Genomic DNA, 20,605 nt, shown 5'->3' on the forward strand with positions numbered 1-20,605 from the left:
GTAATGGCTGTTTGTGAAGCTGCCCACTAGGGATTGAGGGATAGCTGGTCGTTCTTGACCTTCTGCCTCTAACTATTCTTCCTGATATTCTCACTATTGTTTCCCCAACATGTCCACCCTCACCTTTTACCACAGTTGATCAGGACCCTTTAATACACGATTAGATAATCTTGACTGACTTTCAAACAGACGTTCTTCCTATCATCAACACTTTGAAAACTGAGAAATGAAAATAGGATGAAATGTTTCTACCTATAATTTTTCTCTATTTTGGAAGCTTTGATTTTGGTTTTGGCAGCTGTGTTCAGAAAATTGATGTTTAATTCCTAAAGAGTTAAGGAAACAGCCAAATAGCTGAGACATGATTATATTGAGGAGTTTTCATGAGAATTTGGTTCTGGTTGTGACAAAGAAAGACTTGTCCCATGTTAAATTTCTGAACCGAGTGTTATTTTCTTAATGATGCAGCAGTTCTGTACTCTGGATAGTATGAACTGGCATGTTAACACTGGGCTCAGGTGAAATTTCACGATGATAATCTTATTACAATTTTTCAGCATTTGTAGGAAGGATTGACTAGTGTGTACAGAACACAGTCAAGTCTGCTGCAGAGGTCAGAGGGCAGGATCTTAATCTAATGGAGGAGCTGATGTTTGCCATGTCAGATTAAACAAGGTGGAACTAATGGTTTAATCAGCCACATTACAATGTACCAAATGCTTGAGCCTTTGACAAGAGATCGATGGGCTATTTAGGGCCCACCTGGGTCTGTGCCACCCTCCCCTGGCCCTGTATGTGACTGAATACAATACTTTAATCAACAGTCAAGTGTGGAGAAATAAAGATCAGAACAGACAATTTATGCTGCATTTGGTTGCTGCAGGAAGTCAGTAGATGAACCAAACTTTTGAATTTTGCCATTTTGTCTGAGTTCCACACATGGAACGAACTGCAAATATTTTTTTTAATTCAGCTCCACATAGATCTGAAACTTGCATTAGATTTTGTGCACAGTTTTATTTGTCATCTGTGGAATTTTACAGCTGAGGACATATGGTTCATCGTACCTATGTTGGATCTGAAGGAACTTTATAATCAAAACCATGTCCCAGATCTTTCCTTGTAGCACTGAGAGATTCTCTTCCTTTCGAAGTATTAATCCAGTTCCATTTTTTTTAAAGTTCCCATTGTGTCCGCATTCTCCATCCTTTTAGACAACAGTACCAGATTGGAACACATCACACAAAACATGTCATCTTACCACTGCTTGACTGACCAATTGCTTTCATTTTCTTCCATGGATTATGGACTTCCTGCCAGTTCCCTCAATCAATCCTCCAGTTTACAACATTTCTCCTGCTGACAGAGAATCTCTTTGTCAGATTTCTTTTGACCAAAAATCTTTAAATTCATAGGTTCTAAATGCACAAACTCCCCATAGACAGCACCAGGAGAGGCCATAACTGGTGTTGGGACTACCTCAGAGCTCCATGGCCATTCTCCGAAATTTTGCCCTGCACTACCTCCTTTTATAGATAAACCCCACACCACCCTATTATAATCAGTCAATATACCTTTGACTCATCTATCCAATCCTGAGGTCAGATCTTGGAATAGACCTTGCTTCCATGATGCATCTGTCCCAGGTCATTTATCTGGTCAAAGGGCTCAGGCCCGAAATGTTGGTTATATCTTTGGCTTGGCTTCGCGGATGAAGATTTATGGAGGGGGTAAATGTCCACGTCAGCTGCAGGCTCGTTTGTGGCTGACAAGTCCGATGCGGGACAGGCAGACACGGTTGCAGCGGTTGCAGGGTAAAATTGGTTGGTTGGGGTTGGGTGTTGGGTTTTTCCTCCTTTGCCTTTTGTCAGTGAGGTGGGCTCTGCGGTCTTCATCAAAGGAGGTTGCTGCCTGCCAAACTGTGAGGCGCCAAGATGCACGGTTTGAGGCGATATCAGCCCACTGGCGGTGGTCAATGTGGCAGGCACCAAGAGATTTCTTTAGGCAGTCCTTGTACCTCTTCTTTGGTGCACCTCTGTCACGGTGGCCAGTGGAGAGCTCGCCCTATAACACGATCTTGGGAAGGCGATGGTCCTCCATTCTGGAGACGTGACCCATATCTTTACCTCTAATGGACATAGCAAGAGCTGTTCAGTATCTCTGGTACTTTTGTGGCTTTGATATATCTGCACTCTCTGTTTCACTCCCAGCCACTTATAATTTTCTTCAGATTTTTGACCAATTTTTAAAGGGCATTTATGAATCCAGGGGGATGCCATGAGACCCAGCCCTCCCAATTCTGATCTGGTGCACTAAGGCCTGTCTTTGGTCATTATTGGTATTTAATTGATAACCCAGCGAAAGATTTTGCATGCACCCTCCAAGTGTTTGGTAACAAAGCATAGCAGTTGCTCAACATCGTCTGAATCAAACATTCATGGAAACTTGTGGAAGGGAACTGACCCTCTCGCAAACCATGAACTATCAATAAGCCTCCAATAGCAGGTTTTATGGATTACAGTAAACCCATAATTTTTACATATTTAACTTCCTTTAATTCCTTAATTTGTGTTTGAAACCCATAGATTTAATTTATTTTGACAATATAGCCCTTCTGGCCTAAGCTGCCCAATTATACTCAATTAACCTACCAACTCCATATGCATTGGCGGGTGGGAGGAAGCCAGAGCACCTGGAGAAAACCCATATAGTCACAGGGAGAATGTACAAACTCTTTACAGATTGAGCTGGATTCAAACCCACTGATTGCTATGCTAATCGGGCCATCACTTCTTCTGCCACTTGCATCCCAGTCTTTGTAGCTTCCAACAAGACTTTTAAACTATTGATTCTTCTACTGTGATAGAGTATTTAGAGGTGGCTTGGGAGGAATTGCAAGAGCAGCTTGTACACACACATTTTAAAACAGAATTTTTGCAGGACTTTTGCAGAGTACTTTTTGCAAATGAGCAACAAAGTATCAGCGTACAGCTTGCCTGGGAGAGCATGTGATTTTTGCACAGAGAGAGAGAGAGAGAGAGAGTCCAATTTTGCTCTCAGAGAGGGAGGGTGTGAAACAGAGAGAGAGGAGACAGAAATCAGTTCCAGAAGGACAAAGCTGGCAAACCTTTGGAAGACTGTCTGGACAAAGGAGAAGGCTGGCTGTCTGAAAGGTGACCTGAAAGAAGGAGGACCATCTGGAGAACCTTGAAGGGGAAAGATTTCAACAGAAAGACTGATTGAGAAGGAATCAGTTGCAGATGTCCTGGAAGAGGAATCTCTCTCTGAAAAACAGCAAGAACCCTCCTGAATGGTAATCATTTGCCTGTTAAGCACCAAAGAGTGGTGAACTTTGTTAATGCAAATTTCTGTGCACAGTACAGGAATTACCTGCAACCAGTGAGATTGGACTGTGATCCAAAGAACTTTTCTAATCTTAAGCCGATAGACACATTACACACACCTGCGCTAAGTGTTGGTGGGAGGGGGGGGGGGGAATTAAGTAGGTTAAGTAATAAGTTAAAGTTTAATTCTGTTTTCTTGTTGAAATATAATTTAAAAACTACTTTTGTTTAAGTACCCCTTTGTGTTGTGGTGCATATCTATGGCTGCTGGTTTTTGGGGTCCTCTGGACTCTGTAACACTACTCATGAGGAAATAATTTAACACAGTGAACTTGACCCTCCAGATGCTCCCTGTAGTGAACTGGGAATTCACTACTGATGTGATGTCCTAAGGACTGGCTCCTCCCCCAACTCTGCCCCCACATATCCTGATATAAACCCTGGCTCCCTGCCAAAACCCCAGTTCAGTCCAAAGACTATTGTATGTTATTCTTACTGAATAAAAGCATGTTGTACTCTCTCTGGTCTTGAATGCTCTCAGTTGTGCTACACTTGCTCGGGGATTTTTTTTTAAAGAGCAAAATCTTTAAATGGTGTGGGGGGGATAAAAAAGCACAACTCAGATTTCCCACAATTAATAAACAAATTAAATGTTAGCTAACGGCCCAGGTTGGTATGCCAACCTTTGTCCAAATGTTTTATCATCTTTGGAGAGTTCAAGTTTGGACAAGTGAGGTGGGCTCTGTGGCTGAGGGACCCCAAAGCATGTGGTGGGCTGCTGATGACTCGAGGCAAGGAGCCTGCGGGCTTCTGGAGACTTCTGTCGGGAGCCAGGTGCCAGGTTGCTGGAGACTGGCTTAAAACTGGCTAAAGGGGTACCAAATATCGGAACCGTGATGCAAAGCGGTGCTGGAGGCGAAGGCGCTGAGGGGTTCCTGACTGTGTCGGAGGTTGCAATCTGGATCTTGAGTCGTCAATGGTTCGCACTGGACACTGTGTGACGGCAAAAGCTGCGCAAGTGCTAGAGGTGAATTTGCGGACACTTGGTGAGTGGAGAGACACTCTTTTGCTTCTCTTTCTCTGAATGTAAGGGGGCGCTTCAAGCAATTTCTGCTGATGGTGAATCTGTCTGCCTTACAGCAGACCAAAGTAATTTCATGTAATTTGAAACTGTTTTATTACAACAACAATAAATTGAATCTTGAAATAGAGCTGTGTACGGAGTGCAATTTACAGAGCATGGGATTATAATGAAAAGGAAAATCAATTAGCAAGCACCAAGGGGAGCTTCAGACATGTAAAAAGATTTAAAATAGAAAATTAGTAATGAAGAACATGTTTGAGTGCAGGGGGAGCAGAGTAGAATGGTTTGATGTTATAAAAAGGGAGGATCTGCTTGGAGTTTGCAGAATTTTGCTCTGCCAGAGCCAACTTGATGACAGTGGGATAAATAATACCATCCCACAAACATAGATGCGTTATGTACCACCTCCAATAATCATTAGTCATGTAAAGACTACACACATGTGTGGATATATTGTGGGTGTTTTCATGTGTGCTTCAAAATGGCTGTTTTTTTCTCTCTGTGATTCTATAAAAAGAGGTCAAATTTAAAATCTTGGACATCTTCTTGAGTGCTCCTGTTTAATCCCTGCTAAACCTTTTGACAATTTTGGTCTTTCCATATGGTGATGGTTTCTTCCAAAGGATATGTTACTTCCTCTGATACATTTCAAGTTTAATTGTCAGATTCTTTTGCGAGCAGTTGAACAGGTCAACTCTAACATTCATACTGCCACACAGAATAGAATAACAAGTGCACAATCACAGAGTATGGAATTATAATGAAGAAAGATAAACTGCCAGAGGCAGGTATGGAGGCAGACAAGAGCAAGGTGAAAGGAATTTTAGAGATCCCCAAACCCACTGACAAAAAAGGCATATTGAGAAGGCTGGGAATGATCAATTTCATTGGTAAATTCATACCAAATCTGTCTTCCAAAACAATGTACCTAAGGAAGTTGTTATAGGACAAATGTGAATTCAAGTGGATGGCCCACCATGAGGAAGAATGGGGATGACTGAAGACCATTCTAACTACAGAACCAGTGCTTCTGACATTCTTTGACGCATCCAGAAGGACGAAAATATCTATGGAAACTTCAGGCTGTGGGAGAAGATTGAAGGCCAGTAGCTTGCACATCAAAGACAATGACAGCATCTGAATGTTGATATGCACAAATTGAGAAAGAGGGTCTAGGTCTGGTCTAGGGACTTGAGAAATTCCACAGTTATGTATATGGTCTACCAACATTCATGGCAAAGACAGACCACAATCCATTAATAGCAATAATCAAGAAAAATCTCAATGAAATGTCGTTGAGAATCCAAAGACGTAATGATTTTGAATTGTGTTAGCTGATGCATTATCCAGGTCAATGATGCAGAGTGAAGCACACAATGAGAGTTCCACAGAGACAGATGTGAATCTCCACTTGAATCTGATGATTGAATCTCTTCCGGTATCTGACATGAAATCCAAGCAGATCACAGCTGAAACAGAAAAGGACACAGTTCTAGAGAAGGTCGTCAAAAATCTGAATGAAGGATGGCCTAGAGGTGAATGCCAGTCGTACTACAGCATCAGAGCTGAGCTGAGTGTTGTCAAAGGGCTTCTACTCAGACAGAGCAGAATTATCATTCTTGAATCACTGCAACAAGAAATGTTGAAAAAGGTGCATGAGGGGCACCTTGGAATGGAAAAATGCAAGAGGAGGGCCAGAACTGCTGTTTATTGGCCAGGGATAAATGCGGACATTTGACAGGATGGCTTCAAGCTGTGAGACCTGTTTGAAACATCATGCAAAGCAGACAAAGGAACTCATGATAATAATTGACTTACCAGAAGAACAATTGGCAGAAAGTTGGGACTGATCTGTTTCATATGGATGGAAATAATTACTTGCTGGTTATTCAACTATCTGGAGATAGCACTGCTTCCTAACATGTCTGCTGCTTGTTTGATCAAATATATGAAATTGGTCTTTGCAAGACATAGAATTCCTCAAAATGGCTACAGTTACAATGAACTATGCTTTTGCTGTAGAGAATTTCGGTCTTGATCACCGGCGCTGTAACTGCATTGCACTAACTGCTACAATAACAGTGCTCCCCAAGATCCATTAGCATACAACTTCATCTGTGAAACATGATCGCGGGGGTGTTATAGCCTGGGCATATATTCCTGCCACAGGTAGTGGTCCACTTATCTTCATTAATGTTGTAACTGCTGATGGCTGTAGCAAAATGAATTCTGAAGTGTATAGAAATACCTTATCTGCTCAAATTCGAGCAAATTCCTCCAAACTCATTGGATGGCTCTTCATTCTCCAGCAAGTCAATGATCCCAAGCATACTGCTAAAGCTAGAAACTGGAGAATTCTTGAATGGCCAAGTCAGTCACCCAATCTAAATCCACGACTTCTATATGCTGAAGAGAAAACTTAAGGGGATGAGCAGGAGCTGAAGATAGAACCATAGAACATTACAGCACAGAAACAGACCCCTTCAGCCCTTCTAGTCTGTGTTGATCCCTTTTGTTTGCCTAGTCCCACTAACCTGCACCCAGTCCATACCTCTCCCATTCATGTACCTTTCCAAATGCTTATTAAATGTTAAAATTGAGCCTGTATTCACCATTTCAGCTGGCAGCTTGTTCCACCCTCCCACCACTCTCTCTCTGGGGAAAAAAGTTCCCCTCATGTTCCCCCCTAATTTTTTCACCTTTTTCTCTTAATCGATGTCCTTTGGTTTGTATCTCACCTACCCTCAGTGGAAAAGCCAATCATTTACTCTGTCTATCACTCTCATAATTTTAAATAGCTCTATTAAAACTTACCACGTACAACCTGTTGACTTCCAATGGAGCATACAATTTTCACATCATCTTTTTCTTCCTCTGCTCCTTTATCTGCTCTGCACTCTGGATCCCTTCCTCCTGCAAATCTAGTTTAAATCCAGCACTTAAAAACATTGCCGCAAGGATGTTTAAAACCTGCCCTTACCTGTTACCTTTTTGTTCCTCGAATGGGATGGCCCTTTCTTTCTTCAAATCCTGCACAACCACCATCTCAGCCTTTATTCACTGAAGCCCCTTGAGCCAAAGCCTTTCCACTCTGATTCAGCCCACTCCTATGGCTGCAGTAGAGCCCTGGCAGAGCATCACCAGAGGAGATACTCTGAATCTGGTGATGTCTATGAATCACAAACTTCAAGCAGTCATTGCATGCAAGGAGTATGCAACAAAGTATTTCACATGACTACATTAATATACATATCTTTGCTATGTCCCAAATATTATTGTGCCCTGAATTGAGGGATTATGTATAAAAAGTGCTGTAATTTCTACATCATCAAACCAAAATGTGCACAAATATCCTTCAATAGAATCTGGATAAATCACATGTGAATTGTTTGATTACAAATTTAAAACCATGGCAGAAAAGGGCCAATAAAGGAAAAAATGTCTTTGTCCCAAACATTATGGGCATTGTAGATAAGTCCATGGAAGGGAGGGGTTATATTTTGATCTGCATTAACCATCTTCTGCAGCTTCTTCTGATTTTAAATAGAGCAGCTTCTGTCCCTTGCTGCAATGTATCCAGCAAGATTGCTTTCAATGGTGCACCTGCACAAGGGGAATATGCCGAACTTCCTAGTCTTCTAAGAAAATAATGGCATTGGTGTGCTTTCTTGACTATCATGTCAAAGTATTTGTCCCAGGTCATGTCACAGGAAATGTTTACTCCCAAAAAACATGAAGCTATCTACTGTCTCCACTTCAGGGCCATTGATCGATGTGGGCAGGAATGTAGGCTCTGCCCCCTTCCGGAAGTCTATAATCATCTCCTTTGATAATGAGCTCTTGCCCAACTTTGAGCGATGGAATTTATTCCAAAAGTACAACCTGTCTCATTTCTACGTGTGATGATTTGATTGGCAGAAGACAGGGTGGGCATTGTGTCATGACCTTGAGATGTGTTACTTGTCCTTAGTAGCACTATATAATTGTCAATTAGGAGCAAAATGTCCATGATGATGCATGATATTCTGTAAAACTGCATCATGAATAAAATAACACACCATTCAGTTTCATCTGATTAAAGACTGGGTTAAATTGTGAAATCATCTCTGCTTTATGGTAAAAAAGTGGGAATATCAAACTTTATAAATGAAAATAGGTTTTGAAAATTTTATGAAGCACATTTCATGATCTAGTTTATTAGATAGTCTGTAAAACTGTCCTCCCAATGCTCTAATTTATTTAGTGGCCATTTTGTTACATCTGACATTGAATCAGCAGCAAAAACCTTCACATTTACACAAGGTTTTCTTTTCTTCCTTGCCCTTTTGCCTTTTCTTTCCCACATACCTTTCTGGTCCCACACCCCTCCCAAAAGCAGAGATGTAGTCCTTGATTACCTTTCCTTGGCTGACACAGGGTGCGTTGGGTATTGTGACAGAGATCTGAAGGGCAGCTCAGCTGGTTGAGCTGCTGCAGCAAGCCTGTTCAGTCCTGACTGTGTGGAGTTTGCACATTCTGTGCAGGTTTTCCCCAGGGCATCGATTTCAAGTTCAACATTGTTATCACTGTACCATGGTGCACCATCCTCAGTATGAGAGGAGAGCAACCATAGATTTGAATGAGAGCCAGTGGTAAGAAACTACCATCCACGGGATTATGGCTAAATTCCTTTAGGTTTTGAGAGCAGACCAGTGAGACATCTTGTACCTAGTACAACAAGTAATACACAATCCAGAACTGCAGAGTTACAGAGAGATCAGAAGAAATGAAGCCTTGTTTTACATGTTCATTCAGATATTTGATAGCAGTGAGAAAGAGACCAACCTTGAATTTGGTGGTGTGTGATCTCACACTTGTGAATTTTCTTCCTCACGGGAGAGGGAGGATAAAGAGAGTATAGATGGGGTGGTATGAGCTTTTAATATGTTGGATGCTCTTGCAAGGCAGTGAGAGTGGTATATGGGATGGTAAAGAGAGTGTATATGGGGTGGTATGAGCTTTTAATATGTTGGATGCTTTTGCAACACAGTGAGAGTTGCAGATGGATTTGATGGAGGGGAAGGGGGTGTGCTTGATGCCCTGTGCTGCATTCACCAAATGTGGCCACTTCTTCCCACCTCCCAAACAAGTGCGGGCCAGTAGGCTAATTAACTGTGTTGATCTCTCCTAGTACATGGATGAGAGGCAAGACTGAGTGAAATTGATGGGGAGTTGGGGAGAATAGAGTAGGATTAGCGGGCTTGAGTAGTTGATCGTTGGCTTGGACATGATGGGCCATAGGGCTGGTTTCCCTGCACTGTTCCTCTCTTTCTCTAAATGCATCTTTGCTTGCCAGTACTATATGCCTGGGTAAGTATCCACCTCCAAGTATTTGATTCTATTGATGCTACTGGCACTAATTGGAAGGAGGTGGGGTTACCAGATGGGGGCACATGTTCAGTGCAGGTGATTGCAGTCTTCATCTTTGATTTCTGAGCACAAAAATAGCTACTTCCAATAGTCTGTGGGAAAACTTCATTGTAGAAGCAAAAGAGGTAGTTTTAGACCCTTCATGTGTTATCCCTTCCTCCCTGACTCTCACTGTCTCCTGCATTCTGTCTCTGCTCTGTCTACATACTTCTCAAACCATATTTCTCTTTCTGCAATTCTTGGTCTGTCTCAAAATCTTACTCTTTTACTAGTACGAATATTCTTCTTGCAGAATGTGGGTCATCAGGGAAACCAATAATTTCCCTGATGATTTCATCTGCAAGAAGAGCATCCAGCTGCAGCTCCTGACAAACCGAGTTAAGGAATTGGAGCTGGAGTTCGATGAACTTCAGATCATTCGGCAGACAGAGGGGGTGATAGACAGGAATTACAGGGACACTATCTCACTAGGAGGCAGTAGGAGGGTAGATGGGTGTCAGTCAGGAGAGGGAAAGGGAACAGGCAGGCAGTGCAGGGCACCCCTGTGGACATACCTCTCAAGTATACCATTTTAGATACTTTTGGGGGGGGAATGACCTAACTGGGACAAGCCATGGCCATCAGGTTTCTAGCATGAAATCAGGACCTATGGCTAAGAAGGTAGAAGAGATGAACTGTAGTGATAGGAGATTCCTTAGCTAGGGAGACAGATAAGAGATTTTGTGGAAGAGATCGAGTACCCCAGACGTTGCCTCCCTGGTGCCAGGGTCTGAGATATGTCAGATCAAGTTCACGGCATTCTCAGGAGGTAGGATGAGCAGCCAGATGTTGTGGTCCATGTGGTACTGCTCTGTTGGCTTTTTAAACTAGATTTGTTTGGGGATGGGAACCAGAGTGCCATTGCAGATAGAGGAAGGAAATGATTCTGTGAAAATTGCATGCACCAATAGAAGTCAATGGGTTGTACATGGTGGAAATGTTCTCAGGAATATTGTAGGAAAAGCAGACTAGCTTAGAGCGTGAAACTAAAACACCTCCAAATGCAGTTGCCGATCCCTGACACCTCCTCACCACCATCGCCAATCCTGCCCAGGAGCCTGAGGTCTCACCTCACCTGTAAGTGGCACAGGGATTGTCCTCCAGCAGAATTTCAGTGATCCTGCTGAAAGGGATTCAACAGAGGGAGCAGCTTGGGTGAGTTGGGAGAGAGCACAGCTCAGGTGGGCAAGTGGGGAGAGAGCATGGTTCAGGCAGGTGAGTGGGGGGAGATTGCAGCTCAGGCGGGCGAGTAGGGAGAGAGCGCGGTATTCTATTCAAATTCGGAGAATCCCACAATGCAATTTATCACAAAGTTGCAGTAACTCATGGGGAAAAAAATGACAATTTACAAATAATCAGTGCTATCTTTTACTTCAATGTGTAACTTGTGGACAAATGTCTCCTTTGTAAAACTGATTCCTTGGAGCCACACTTGAGGATGGTGGGTAATTTTTTTTTCTAACTTTTTTCAAAATGTGATACGTCTCACCCGAAAAATTTTTTTTTGATATTCGGAATTTCAGTTGATCGTTTTCTGTTAATTAGAAACGTACTGTACATAATTCCCTGAGTGTGGCGTCACAGGTGGATAGGGTTATAAAGAGAGCTTTTGGTTTATTGGACTTTATAAATCTAAGTATGGAGTACAGGAGTTGGGATGTTATGGTAAAGTTGTATAAGATATTAGTGAGGCCAAATTTGAAGTATTGTATGACGTCTTGGTCATCTAACTATAGGAAAGATATCAATAAGGTAGAAAGAATGCAGAGATAATTTACTTGAATGTTGCTTGGACTTCAGGAACTGAGTTACAAGCAAAGGTTAAACAGGTTAAGACTTTATTCCCTGGAGCATAGAAGAAAGGGGGGAGATTTGATAAGGTATTTAAAATTATGAGGGAGATAGACAGAGTAAATATCGATAGGCTTTTTTTACTGAGGGTAGGTGAGATACAAACTAGAGGACATGGGTTAAGAGTGAAAGGGGAAAAGTTTAGGGGGAACATTAGGGAGAACTTCTTCACACAGAGATTAGTGGGGTTTGGTACGAGCTGCCAGCTGAGGTGATGAATATGCGGTCAATTTTAACATTTAAGAAAAATTTGGACAGGTATAAAGGGTAATGACTTGGTGCAGGTCAGTGGGACTAGGCAAAAAAAAAATGGTTTGGCATAGACTAGAAGGGCTGGGGGCTTGTTTCTGTGCTGTAGAGTTCTATGTTCTAATATTTTGTGTGTGTGAGTGTGAGTGTGTGTGTGTGTGTGTGTGTGTGTGTGTGTGTGTGTGTGTGTGTGTGTGTGTGTGTGTGTGTATGTGTGTGTGTGTGTGTGTGTGTGTGTGTGTGCGTGCGTGCGTGCGTGCATGCGTGTGTGTGTGTGTGTGTGTGTGTGAATAATCCTAATTAACAATAGTAATTTCAATACAAATTCTTTGCTGCCATTTCTTTTCATTACAATATTCAAAATTTCTTTTCAAGTTCTGCCATTTTGACCAAGCGCCAGTATAATAAAGATAACATAAAATATTGGAAATCTTCAGTTGGTCAGGCAGTGTCAAGGATAGGGAAATAGGTTTGCATTTCAGGTTGAAGATCCCTTATCAATCTTACCCTTCAGGTCTTCCTTCTTTGGCTATGAGGTTTCCAGCATTTGCAGCTTGTGGATTTTCAGTTACCATCCAATGACCTCCAACACACTTTTCACTTCTCATTAGTCCCCTGCATTTAGTTCCTTCAAATAACAGCAACAACTTGCACACCTTCAATGTAGTCTATCATGCCAAACTCTGCAGAGATCAATGAAACAGCATAAGGATGGGTGTCCAAGGACTTGGCTAATAGTTTGAAGGCATGTTATCAAGGGAGAGAGAAAAACAGGGGGGGGGGGAGGGAGGAGAGAGAGAAATGATCTGTCTATTTATTTAATTATTTATAATGATACGAGTTTCTTGTCATATACATTGTGCATATGCATCAAAATCCTTACTTGCCACAACCAAACAGGTACTTCATAAAAAATACACAAGTATATCTTAAATAACCATATGAAAGATAATAAATATTTACAGTTTACAAAGTATGAGAAAAATAATGGCATTATAATAGTGCAGGTAGACATCTTTGTGTCTATGTATTTATCCTTCTATTTATCTATCTCTTTCTCTCTCTATCTCATGATCTCTCTATCCATCAATCAATCTATTCTATTTCAGAGGTCACAATGCAGGGCGTTTAAAGGCACAGTTGGTGGTGGAGAATTTAATACTGGTTGAGAGGTGTACTGAACTGCAGAACTCTGGAGATTTATTGGGCTGAGGGAGGTCACAGAGCTAGTAGGGGCAAGAGGGGGGTGGGGTTTGAGATTTTTAAAATAAATTTATTTCCTCAAGAGGGAACCAAAATTGGTCAGTGAGCATGGGGACAATGAGAGATCCTGAGGGCAAAGACTGCCATGTTTTAGCTAAGTTTCTGTTTTAGTGCAAGGGGCAGAGGTGGACATAAGACAGAATGCTCTGAGAGGCAAAACTGTTTTTTGGCCTGTTACTTCATTTCAAAGGACAAAATTGGATGATATTTGGAAAAGAATGGCTATGCTTCTGTTCCCTGCTGCAGGATTCTCCGGCACCAGGCTCCTATGAAGTGCAAAAGTCATATGAGAAAACTCAAGCCAGAGGTCCCAGTACATCTGCTGAATTCATGTGCAACTCCTTCCTCACGACAGTGCCAAGGAATTTCAATCCAATTCGACAGACTGCAGACGAGCCTGGTAGGTTTGAGAGCAAGCTCTGCTCAATGTGCATTGTTCATTCAGAATTTGTGTACTAATACTGCTCATTACTCTTAAGGAAAGTTCCTTGAACAAATTAGATGATCAATAAAGCAAGAATTTCCTCTCATCCGATTCCTACTGCTGGCAGGCGTCAATTTGAAGGAATCCCTGGCATCCAATGGCTGAAATATCTGAGCAGACAATTACTTTGAAAAATTTCTCAAAGGTAGCAAAACCAGAAAGGCAACACCACCAAGGTGTGGAAGACAGTCATCTCCCAGCCCTAGCGGCCCAGGTTAGATCTTGATCTCTGCTGCTGTTTTTGTGGAGTTTGCATTGCTCCGGTGCCTGTCAGGTTCTCCAGTTTCCTCCCACGTACCAAGGATATGTTGGTTGGTAGGGTTAATTGGCCAATGTAGATTACTACAAATGCAAGGGGGTTTCCGATTATTGGTGGAGTTGATGGGCCTGTGAGGGAGACGAGGTGGCAGGGAAATAAGTGAGAGACTGGGATTGATGGCATGCCTTACACTGTTTAATACTATACCTTGCATCTCAGTCTGATGTAATACTACATCCTGCTCTTGGTCTTATTGTAACTTTTATTCTTGCACTACTTGCTCCATTATGTAGATGTTGATATGCCTGGGTAGGATGCAAAGCAAGCTTTTCACTGTATCTTGGTACACATGACAATAAATAATTAGATAGAAAATTCAGAGCCAGCACACTGAAGCCCCTGAATCAGTTGAGAATGGATTGTTTAACAATTATTGCAGAAAGATCTTGAGGTTTTAGTACATGAAACACAAAAGAAAATCAGCATCCAGCCATTGCAGTAGTGGATAGAAGGGCAAATAGCATCTTTGGCTTCATTGCAAGGGGGTTGGAGTTTAGAAATAGGGAAGTGATGTACATGGTATTGGTAACATTGTAGCTGGAGCTCTGCGTACAGTTTAAATATGATATACTGATGATGGAGACAGGTTAGAAGAGATTCACTTGGCTAATTCCTGGAATGAAACAGTTGTCATATTACAAATGCATTGGAGTTCAGAAGAATTAGGCATCATATTATTGAAAAAATGCAATAATCCACGTGGGTATGACAGGGTAGATGTGGGAAGTTTCCATCAGTGGGAGTGCATTAGACAAGGTGACATGCTTACAAGATAAGGAACCGATTCTTTAAAACAGGTGGGTAGGAATTCCTTCTCTCAGAGGGTGGTAAATCCCTGGAATTTTCTGCTCCAGCTGGAACATTGGAAGTATTGAAAGAGAAGGTGGGTAAAGTTTGGAAAGATCAGGGAATTGAGGGTTGAGGCTAGGATAGATCAGCCATGACCATATTAATTAGCAGGGCAGACTCAAGACAGTGAGAGGCCTACTCCTGTGCTCTTGCATTCCATTACCAGTTTATTCTGTGTGTCTGGTCAATTATCTGCAAGTAACAACTTGAGATAACTGAATGGCTGCACAGAAACTCCATGCAAACAATTTATTGATGCAATTCAAATTATCCAGAGATAACTGAAGCATGTAAGAACAGAAGGACAGTTGTCGTGGGGAACTTTAACTTTGACGTAGATTGGGAAAATCAAGTTGGTTGAGGTAGTCTGGAGGATGACTTCATAGAATGTGATAGCTTTCTTGAGCAGCATGTTAAGGAACCAACAAGGGAGTATGTTATTTTAGACCTAGTATTGTGCAATGAGATAGGTAAAATTAACGATCCAGTAGTTAGGGAGCCTCTTGGAAAAAGCGATCATAGTATGATTGAATTTCTCATACAGATGGAGGGTGCAATAATTAGATCTAAAACTAGTGCATTACACTTGATCAGGGAAGATTACAACAGGATGAGGGAGGAATTGGTCAGTGTGGACTGGGAGCACAGGCTAGATAGCAGAACAGTTGAGGAGGAGTGGAAGACTTTCAAAGAGTGTTCAACAAAAATATATTCCCGTTTTTTAAAAAAAAAGACTGAAAGAGAGGGAACAGTCAGCCTTGGTTAACAAAGGAAATAAAGGAAGTTGAGAAAGGGAGATTGATATTGATATTGCTGAGGAATTGAACAGTTATTTTGTGTCAGTCTTCACCGTGGAAGACATGTCCAGCATGACAAAGTGTGGTGCTGGGATGTGAAGGGAGGTGAGGGCCTCAATAAAATAATTGTTACTAAAAAGATAGTGATGAGCAAACTAATGGGACTGAAAGTGGACAAATCCCCTGGTCCTATGGGATGCATCCCAGGGTACTGAGGGAAAAGGCAGGTGTTATAGTCGATGCATTGGTAGTCATTTACCAAAATTCTCTGGATTCTGGAAGGTCCCGGCAGATTGGAAGACAGCGAATATCACACCACTTTTTAAAAAGGGATGTAAGCAGAAGATGGGTAACTATTGGCCAGTTAGCTTAATGTCTATAGTTGGGAAAATGTTTGAAACTGTACTTAAGGATGAAATAGCAAGACATTTAGAACGAAGGGGTTCCATCAGGCAGATGCAGCATGGATTCAGAAAGGGCAGGTCTTGTTTGACAAATTTGCTCGAGTTCTTTGAGGATATAATGGGTGTGGTAGATAGGGGGGAATAGGTTGATGTTGTATATTTGGATTTCCAGAAGGTGTTTGATAAGGTGCTGCACAAGAGACTTATCAATAAGATACAGATGAATGGAGTTGGGGGAAGTATATTGGCATGGATTGAAGATTGGTTAACTGACTGAAGGCAGAGAGTTGGGATAAATGAGTCTTCTTTCTGATTAGCAGACAGTGGTGAGTGGGGTGCTGCACGGGTCAGTGCTGGGCCTGCAGCTGTTCACCATTTACGTTGATCATTTGGAAGAGAGGACAGAGTGTAGTGTAGCCAAGTTTGTGGATGATACTAAATTGAGTGGAAAAGCAGATTGTACAAAGAATGTGAAGAAGGATATTATGAAGTTAGGTGAGTGGGCGAAGATCTGGTAGATGGAGTATAATGTTAATAAATGCAAGGTCATCCACTTTGATAGGAAAAATGGAAGAGCATATTATCATTTAAATGTTGAAAAATTGCAGCGTGCTGTAGTGGAGAAGGACTTGGGAGGGCGTGTGCATAAATCGCAAAAAGTTGGGTTGCAGGTACAACAGGTTATTAAGAAGGCAAATGGAATGTTGGCCTTCATCACTAGACAAATTGAATTCAAGAGCAGGAAGGTCATACTGCAACTTTACAAGGTACTGGTGAGGCTGCACCTGGAGTACTGTGTACAGTTCTGTCTCCATACTTGAGGAAGGATATACTGGCCTTGGGGGCAATCCAGAGGAGGTTCACCAGGTTGATCCCAGAGATGAGGGGGTTGACCTAAGAGGAGAGACTAAGTCATCTGGGATTATACTCACTTGAATTCAGAAGAAAGAGAGGAGATCTTATAGAAACATAAAATTAAGAAAGGGATAGGCAAGAGAGAGGTAGGAAAATTGTTTTCACTGGTAGGTGAGACCAGAACTAGCGGACACAGCCTCAAGATTCAGGGGGTAGATTTGAGACAGAGATAAGGAAAAACTTTTTCCAGAGAGTAGTGAATCTGTGCAATTCTCTACCCAGGGAAGCAGTTGAGGCTACTTCATTAAATGGATTTAAGGTTCAGTTAGATAAATTTTTACAAAAATAGGAATTAAGGGATATGGGGAAAAGGAAGGTAAGTGGAGTTAAGTCGATGATCAGATCAGCCATAATTTTATTGAATGGCAGGACAGGCTCGATGGGCCGGATGGCCTACTCTTGCTCCTATTTCTTATATTCTTATGTTTACTATCATAAAATTTTGAGTAAATGAAATGAATTTAACATGAAAAAAGGTTTATATCACTCTTGTGTCCAAAGATAAACAATTAATTTCAAGAAGGTCCTGAAGTAGACATAACAGTACAAGAGATGGGACATCACATTATAACTGTACTCTTGGTGAGACCCCACTTGGAGATTGTGCTCAGTTTTGGTCATCCAGCTGTAGAAAAAATATAACTATGCTTGAAAGGGTACAGAAAAGTTTCATGGGAATGTAACCGGGACCAGTGGGCTTGAATTATAAGGAGAGGCTGGATAGGATGGAATTTTCTCCTTTGAGTGTAAGAGTTGAGGGAATCGTACAAGTTTATAAAATAATAAGGGGCATAGATAAGATGAATATTCAGTCTTTTTCTAGGTTAGAAGAATCTAAAACTAGAGGGCTTAGGTTTAAGATGAGAGGGGAAAGATTTAAACGGGACCTGAAGGGCATCTTCTTCACAGAGGGTACTGGGTGTATGGAACAAGCTGCTAGAGGAAGTGGTAGAGGCAGGTGTAATTGTAATGTTCAAAAGATATTTAAACAGGTCCATGAATTGGGAAGTTTTAGAGGGATATGAGCTGAATGCAGGCAAATAGGACAAATTGGGTTGAATGGCCTGTTTCTTCATTGTAGAACTCTATGACTCCAGAATAAACAGGAACTCTGATGGTAATTAGCTTGATCTGTGGGTTGTCTTATGATGTTCACCAGGGCAATGCTTTTTAAACGATTGGTGCTGGACATAATTAGGGCTTTAAACTCCTTGACCCTTTTGCACGTACTTGTGCGAAGTGCTCTAGAAAATCCTCGGCCAGTCCAGATGATTCTCAAGGCTAAGATGTCTGCAGAATAAATACTGAAATTGCTGGAAACTTGCAGCACATCTGGCAGTATTGGTGGAAAGAGGGATGGAACTGAGATTTTAGATCGAAACAATGACTTCATTTGTCTTACCACAAATGTTACTTAACTTGCTGAATCTTTCCAACATTTTCTGCATTGCTTCTTAACATTTCAATATCATTTTCCTGATTGAGGGTTTTGGCTCAAAGAGTTGACTGTCCATAGCCTTTTATCGATTCTACTTGATCCACTGAGTTTCTTGAGTATTTTGTGCATTGCAAAAGACTTTTTGAAAAATTTCAAAGGCCCACTGACTCCTGAGAAATTCTGCCCAATGGCCATTTCAGGTAGAGAAGGAGCTATTGGAAGCCTCAGGAATGCTGAGGCCCAGAATAGGCAGTGAAAGGAGTGGACCATCTCATAAATGACCCAACCTCCACCCCCATCAGTCACCTCCTGTCCCACCTGTAGAAGGGTCTGGGTTTCCTACATTGGCCTTATTACCCACCTCAGAACCTACAAAACCAGAGTGAGGTAAATTATCCTCAATTCCCAGGGAGTGTCAAAGGAGAGAAAACAAAATTAGTAGTATCACAGCAGTTTAGCAATAGTGACCTCTGGGAAATATCTCCTCCCAGTGTTTCCAGCATTAACAGTGAATGTACAAATATTCCTTGTCACATTTCTTGGATCTGTTAATCAAAGGTTGAGGATTTTTGGGTTATTCATTCGTTCATCAGTCTTCAGGGTCATCTCATTCTGGATTTCCATTTCTACTTTGATAATTGCTACTATTTGGTTCAATCCAGATTTTCAGATATGCATGTTCTACTTGTATATTATATGCTGTAAGTTTTCTAAATCTCTCATGTCTGCTTGAAGAGACAGATAGTCATTTTGACTAATGCTTTCCAAACATGTTTGATATTTTGCTTTTGCTTTCCTTCTGTGATTTCATACATCAGGGAAGTTCTGATTTATGCCTGAGGTTTAATAATGTTTCCAGGGTTTGTCTAAGCGACAATCATAACCCAGACCATGTTGAAGGTAGGACTAGAAGGCTGGGGAGATATCAGCCCTCTAGTAATTTGGATAGTTGTTCCTGAGACACCACCTTTCAAACCCACCACATTCACCAGCTAGGGCAAGCGCAGCAAAAGCATGGTGAAAACCACCACCAGGAGGTAGCACTCCAAACCACACACTGTCCCGACTTAGAGATACATCGGTGTTCCTTCATTGTCACTGGGTCAAAATCCTGGAACTTCTCTGTCCCCTTTCCTCTCCCCCCAAACAACCTACACCTCAAAGACTACAGCAATAGCTCACCACCATCTTCTCAAAGGCCATTAGGGATGGGTGATTAAATGCTGGCTCACATTCTTTAAGTAAATATTTATTGAGGTCTTGATCTATGTTCAAGCACCATCGGAAACATGAGGCGCAAGGATTTATTGCCTTCGTCCCCAGTCAGTGTACTGAATGTGGTTAATATTTCTAAACCTGAGCAGTATTCCTCTGGTAGTCTGTGGGGTAATTATAGGTGGTCTGGAGTGATGCAGGAAACAAAAATATTACTGATATAATAAACAAGTATGATGTAAAACAAGGATGTAAATTTGATGACAAAATAAACCTGAAAATTCTCAAAAAATAGTCTCATCAAAACCTTAAATGTTTTGGAAAGGTGCTCAAACTCATCAAAGCACTCCCCTCATTTGTCATACATGGATTTGTAATAGGTAGTCCACAGTTAGTTAAGGAATACTTCAAAAAACACAAAGACTGCAGATGTTGAAATCTTGAGTAAATAAGGAGCAGATGGGCCTCAGTGAGTCAAACAGCATGCACAGGTAGAAGCGGTCAGTCAGCATTTTGGGTCAGGACATGGGACCCTTTATTGAGTCTAAAGTAGGAAGGGGTAATATTTAATATTTTGGTGGAGGGGGGGAACAAAATAATAAAAGAGGAAGGAGCTGAGGAGGGGTTATTTAAGGTGGTCACTAAGTTTGAGTGCCATGATGTAATTCTGCTGTGTCAGGTGTTGTGTTCTGCTTCCAGCAGTATGTACTGCCTCATTTATCTTCTGCAAAGAGAAAGGTTATTTCCCTAATGTGAGGATGACATGACCTTGGTCAGTGTCACTCTAAAAATCGTGAAAACTTTGTTCCTTAGAAAATTGATTGAATTGAATGTGTCGAAAAGAAGCCATTCATCCTATCAAGGCTATAGCCCTCACTGGATTAACATAGATTGAATTCTATCCCAGCCAGATTATGTGGCACACTTTACGAATAATTTCTCATT

At 41.6% G+C, this 20,605-nt stretch overlaps 1 protein-coding gene across 16 annotated transcripts in view; it reads left to right on the top strand.

The window, feature by feature from the left end:
* Positions 1 to 20,605, top strand: part of stpg2 (sperm-tail PG-rich repeat containing 2) — a 715,538-nt gene that overhangs the window by 395,774 nt on the left and 299,159 nt on the right. For 15 of the 16 annotated variants that reach the window (XR_011353872.1, XR_011353875.1, XR_011353874.1 and 12 more), the window contains one exon: positions 13,486 to 13,639. Coding sequence is in view for 9 of the 16 variants with exons in the window: in XM_069925664.1 (XP_069781765.1) it covers positions 13,486 to 13,639 (154 nt within the window). In the remaining 7 variants the exon portion in view is untranslated. Of the gene's footprint in view, positions 1 to 13,485; positions 13,640 to 13,718; positions 13,938 to 20,605 lie in introns of all 16 variants that reach the window. The other variant, XR_011353877.1, reaches the window with a different exon arrangement.

Source organism: Narcine bancroftii, chromosome 3 (genome assembly GCF_036971445.1).
Source record: "Narcine bancroftii isolate sNarBan1 chromosome 3, sNarBan1.hap1, whole genome shotgun sequence".
NCBI lineage: Eukaryota > Metazoa > Chordata > Chondrichthyes > Torpediniformes > Narcinidae > Narcine > Narcine bancroftii.